At 59.7% G+C, this 5,279-nt stretch overlaps 1 protein-coding gene across 2 annotated transcripts; it reads left to right on the top strand.

The window, feature by feature from the left end:
• LOC110402958 (maestro heat-like repeat-containing protein family member 6) lies at positions 28 to 3,834 on the top strand. Of its 2 annotated transcripts, XM_021405618.1 has the most exons (12): positions 28 to 197; positions 306 to 453; positions 665 to 843; positions 927 to 1,064; positions 1,227 to 1,341; positions 1,496 to 1,633; positions 1,913 to 2,089; positions 2,398 to 2,553; positions 2,728 to 2,829; positions 2,902 to 3,007; positions 3,101 to 3,160; positions 3,318 to 3,834. In XM_021405618.1, exons 1-12 carry the CDS (start codon positions 61 to 63, stop codon positions 3,488 to 3,490), a joined length of 1,629 nt encoding a protein of 542 aa, XP_021261293.1. In that variant the 5' UTR covers positions 28 to 60; the 3' UTR covers positions 3,491 to 3,834. The 2 variants fall into 2 exon arrangements, with proteins under 2 accessions (XP_021261293.1, XP_021261292.1); XM_021405617.1 differs by having other exon boundaries at positions 2,728 to 3,007.

Here is a 5,279-nt window from a genome sequence, read left to right as displayed (position 1 = left end):
CTGCTCCGGTGCCATCCCATTCTCACGCGTGTCCCCCTCCAGGTGCACAACATCGTGAAGATGATCTACCGCAGCCTGCCTTCCGTCAAAGCCGAGCCGGCTCTCAAAAGCCTGGGCAGGGCCCTGCTCGTGCTGGCCAGCAAACACCCGAGGGAGATGGTTAGCAGCCTGCTGGTCTGCTCCCCCACCTGCACCAGGTACGGGGCCCACAGCACTCAGGGCTCCTCTCCTCTCCTCTCCCCACCCCATCCCATGGCTGTCAGCCAGGCGGGGACAGCCACGCTGACCTCCCTGGGGACCCGCAGTGTCGCCGTCACCATGTGGAGGGCAATGCTCTCGGAGCCCCCGGCCGTGGAGAAGCTGCTGCAGGAGCTGCTCCGAGTGCTCCTCAACCACTCTCCGCAGCTAGAGTCCCCATTCATCAAGGACTGGCCACGCGTCCTCGCCCTGGCTGTGAGTTCCTCACTCACCCAGCTGAGCCTGAGTCCCCGCTCCCCTTCCCTGTCCACCCCCCAAGCCTTCTTCCTGCCCTCGGACGCACCCGTAGACCCGCCTGGGGCTCTGGGGGTCTCCTTCCCCATCCCTCCCTCCATCCCTACGCTTCTAGAGAAGGGATGGAAACCCGGGGGACAGGGCAAGGATGGTATCCGGGTGCTTTCTGCAGGCAGCAAGGATGCTACCGGAAATCTTCCAGCTGCCTCTCGTCCTGAAGGAGGCGGAGGCCATTTTCCCCCAGCTCTTCCTGGCCCTCCTCTTGCAAGTCTCCTTCACCACGAAGCTGACAGAGCAGGAGGTGGAAATCTTCTGGGTGGAGCACCAGCAGGGCCAGCTCACTCCCATCAGGTGCCACATCCCCCTCCCCCCGCTGCACCCAGGGACCCGCTGCTGGGGCTCCCGCTGTGACTCGCACTGTTCTCCACCTGCAGGGCCGCGGTGCAGGCCTTGAAGCTGCTGCTCTGCAGCGTGGGCCTCCAGAGGCAGATGGAGGCCATTCAGGAGCAGGGCGGCTGGGACGCGCTTCTCAGCGCCGTCACCCACCTCCAGGGTGTGCAGGTGGTGGCCAGGTGAGAACTCCTTCCTCGGGGTGGCAGGGGGTTCCCCGTTCTCAGAGAAAGTGCTGCCCCAGCACCGGAGCCCGTGGCCCCTGGGGCACTGGCAAGAGGGCTGCCCAGCCAGAGCTGCGTCCGCCCGGCTCGGGGCTGATGGGGCCTTCTTATGCCTGCCAGGGTGATGAGGGAACTGCCTGGAGCTCTGCGTGCCCCCATCTTCCACCAGCTGCTTGAGCTGCTCAGCAACAGCTTCTGCTCCTGGGAGATGGTGGCCATGGTCTTCCTCGTTGAGGTGAGCAACAGCTGCAGAAGCAGCCAGCTTGGGGCTGCAAGCCCACTGGTGGCACAAGCCCTGCAGCCTCCCTCACGGCCAGGCTTGGCCATGCCCTGCTGTCCTTTCCCAAGCTGACTGTTGGATCCACCGCTAAGAGCCGCGTGTGTTGCAGATGCTGGAGTGCGTGGACCTCAAGCAAGAGCTGCGCCGCGTCGTGAAAATCTTTAACACCCATCTGCAGAGCCAGAGCGTGGGCATGCAGCAGCTGGTGCTCAGGGGCATCCTGCAGCTCAGCGAGAGGCAGGACACGGTGAGCAGGGGCAGCCAGGAATGCCACAGGTGCTGCAGATTGGGCCGGGCCTCCCACCAGGCTGTAGCAGGGCCACCTGCGGCTCAGCACCTCTGCAGGCAGTGAGGAGCTGGTGCTCTCTGCCCGCCCTATCACTGCCTGCTGTCCTTGGGGCTGGCCGGGGCTTGCCAGCGCCGCGCTGTCCCACCCTCACAAGGCAGCAGGGGGGCTGCTACTGGAGTGGTTTTGCCCACGCTGTGCTTGCTGCTGTACCAAAAGGAAGAGGTGTTTTTCCCGCAGGCAAGGAAAATGCTCGTCTTCCTGCCGTGCATCAGGGAGCAGCTGCAGGCTGCAGACAGCGACACCCGCGCCATGGACCTGCCTATACTCAGCAACCTGCTGCGGCTCCTGGAGGGGGATGAGCTCAGCCTCACGGCTCTGGGGCTGGCCAGCAAGCTCCCAGCGCTCTTCAGTGATGTAAGGATGGGAGGGAGCCCAGCACACTAGGGATGTGGCAACGACCCCAGCGTGCCCACGCCTGCTGTCCTGTGACAGCGCACCAGGGGACCTCGGGGCCGGTCGCCAGCACCAGGCGCTGCGTGCCCCTGGGCAGACTTCCTGCAGGGCAGAGCTTGCGCACTTTGGGGCAGCTTTGGGGCCATCCGCAAGATCTGCCTGCAGCCTCTCAGCTCAGAGATTCTGCCCCCACTTGGTTGGCGGTGCTGGCCCTGCTCGCCTTGGGCTCGGAGCTGCTGACGCTGACATCCTTCCTTCCTCCTCCGCAGGAGTCCGGCACGGTGCGGCAGCTCTCCATCGACCTCTTCCTCAAAACGCTGAGCTCTGTGAGGGGCAGAGCAAAGAGGAAGCTGCGGAAGGAGGTGTTCAGGAGCCTGGCCCCACTCTATTTGCACCTGCACGATGAGGAAGAGAGTGTGGTCGAGGTGGGAATTGCGTTCCTTTGGGGAAGGCGATGCTGCCCCCGTGGTGCCCCCCAAGCAGCAAGAGTATCGGGGGCAGCGTCAGCCCCTGCTGCCGCATCCTCCCTGCGGAGGGGCTTTGGGGGACGCGGGCTCTGCTGCTGCTTGGGCTGCGGTGGCATCTCAGCTGTTTGGCAGGCCTCCCAGAAAGCCTTCCTTGGTGCCGCACGGTTCCTGCGCTGGAGGCGGCTGGAGCACCTGGCGGAGACGGCGCAGTTGTGGCAGATCGGCGAGTGCATGGTTCGCACATTCCCACAGCCCAGGACAGGCTCGGGGCCGCCCTGCGCTGACCCCGCGCTCTTCCCTCTCCAGCTGGCCAAGAGGAAGAAGAGCGCAGCACGGGACTACCTGGGCCAGAGCCTGCTCTACCTACGGAGCCCACAGGAGCCCCTGCGCCGGGAGGCCGTGAGGTTCATCGGTGAGCCACGAGACTGAGGTTCCCCTGTCCCCGGCCCTCGATGCTGCGCCCCTGGGAGCAGCTGGGGTCGCTGACGGGGCCGTGCGTCCCCAGGGCTCTTAGGATGGCACACGACGGATGAGCAGCAGGCTGAGAGAGAGGACATCTACCGGGGTGAGTCAGGGAGTGGGATGTCGTGGCGGCCGGCAGGCGACGTGCCTGTCCCCTGCTCCCTCCTGCCGGTGCGGAGAGCTGGGGTAACGGCTGGAGTGGGCCGGGCGCCCTGCAGGTACACGGCTGTCATCGTGCCTCTGTTCCTCTGTTACCTCAGGCCTTTACCGAGTGCGGCACGACCCCAGTCCATTCGTCTCTTCGCTGGCCCTTCAGACACTGAAGATCCTGGAGGAAACGAGGCCACCCCGGCCACCAAGAGACTCTGGGCAGCTCTTCTCCAGGCTCCGCAGCGCGTGGAGGAGGTGGTGCTCCTCCCACGCAGGCAGCTGAGCGCCCTGGAAAGCTCCCGGCATCTCCTCCTGCCCGCTGCTCAGCTCCGCTCCTCAGGCACACCCCTTCCCTGCTGCTGTGCCGCTCCTCACCCCGCGGTGCCATCTCCTTCAGCACAAGTGGCTGTCTTCTCTCTGTGGGAAATGGGAGAACAACCCAGGAGATCAGCACTGCCCGGAGAGGGACGGGACGTGCAGCGGTCCCTGCCGGTGCCACATGCTTTTGGTCACTGCCAGCAAGCACCAGCTGCTCTGCCAGGCTGCAAGACCAGATTATTAATAAAGCTGGTGAATTTTACAACACGGATGTTCCCACAGAGAAAATGGATTTTTATAAAAGAACTTTTGGTTTTTCTAGGAAAAATGTTTGTTGCGATTTTCATGATAAAATTTAAAAAAATGAAAAATTAAATGGAAGTAACTGAAGGTTCAGCTCTAGTTCTCTTTTCTCCAGTTCTGCAGCAGGAGAGTAAAACTTCTCCTTCCCTTGTGCATTCCAAGAAGGGGAGGAAAGACAGAAAGCGTACGAAGAAAAGGACAATTTCAGCTAGAGATGTGTTTTTAAAACTCAAGTGCCACTCATTAACTATTTTTCTTTGGCCAGTGTCATCCTGGGGTGTATTAGGAGGGGAGTGGTTAGTAGGTGGAGGTAGGTTCTCCTCCCCCTCCATTCAATTCAAGGGAACTGCTTGAGAGAGTCCAGTGCAGAGCCACATAGATAATGAAGGGAGTGGAGCATCTCCCTGACGGGGAAAGGCTGAGGGAGCTGGGGTTCTTTAGCTTGGAGGAGACTGAGGGGTGACCTCATTAATGTTTATAAATATGTAAAGGATGTGTGTCAGGAGGATGGAGCTAGGCTCTTCTCAGTGACATCCAATGATAGGACAACGGGCAACGGGTGCAAGCTGGAACATACGTGGTTCCACATAAATAGGAGACAAAACTTCTTTGTGGTGAGGGTAACAGAGCTGGAACAGGCTGCCCAGAGAGGTTGTGGGGTCTCCTTCTCTGCAGACATTCGAAACCTGCCTGGACACAGGCAGCCTTATCCTGATTCTTGGTCACTGTGTTGCCTTCAGCATCCAATAAGGGATGGAGATTCTTCCTAGTCCTCCTTTTACTGTTGATGTATTTATAGAAACATTTATTGTTGTTCTTCACCTTAGTGGCCAAGTTCAGTTCTAGCTGGGCTTTGGCTTTTCTAATTTTCTCCCTGGACAGCTTCACTAGGTACTTGTAATCGTCATAAGTTGCTTGCCCCCTCTTCCAAAGACCATAAACTTTCCTTTTGTTCCTGAGTTCCAGTTTAAGGTCTCTGTTCAGCCAGACCGGTCTTCTACCCTGACGGCTCGTCTTCCATGACTTGGGGATGGCCAGCTCCTGCACCATTAAAATAACTTCCTTAAAGTATTCCCAGCCGCCCTGGGCTCCTGTGCCCTGCAGAACTACCTCCCAGGGGATTCTCTCAACCATGCTCCGAAAGAGGCCAAAGTCTGCCCTTTGGAAGTCCAAGGTTGCAGTTTTGCTGACTCCCCTCTGAGGTTCAACAAAGATTGAGAAGTCTATTATTTCATGATCACTTTGCCCCAGATGGCCTCCAACCTTTACATCCCCCACAAGGCCTTCTCTGTTAACAAGCAGCAGGTCCAGTATTTTGCTTCCCCTTGTTGGGTGAGAAAAGGGACGGAGGCGAAGATAGCTGGATGCTTCACATCATGGCCAGGGGTCCTCGTGGAACAAATGCATCCCCCACCACAAAAAAACCACGGCAGCTGCAAGTGTGCAGGCAT

Source organism: Numida meleagris, chromosome 7, assembly GCF_002078875.1.
Source record: "Numida meleagris isolate 19003 breed g44 Domestic line chromosome 7, NumMel1.0, whole genome shotgun sequence".
Classification (NCBI taxonomy): domain Eukaryota; kingdom Metazoa; phylum Chordata; class Aves; order Galliformes; family Numididae; genus Numida; species Numida meleagris.
This window is presented reverse-complemented; position numbering and strand designations above follow the sequence as displayed.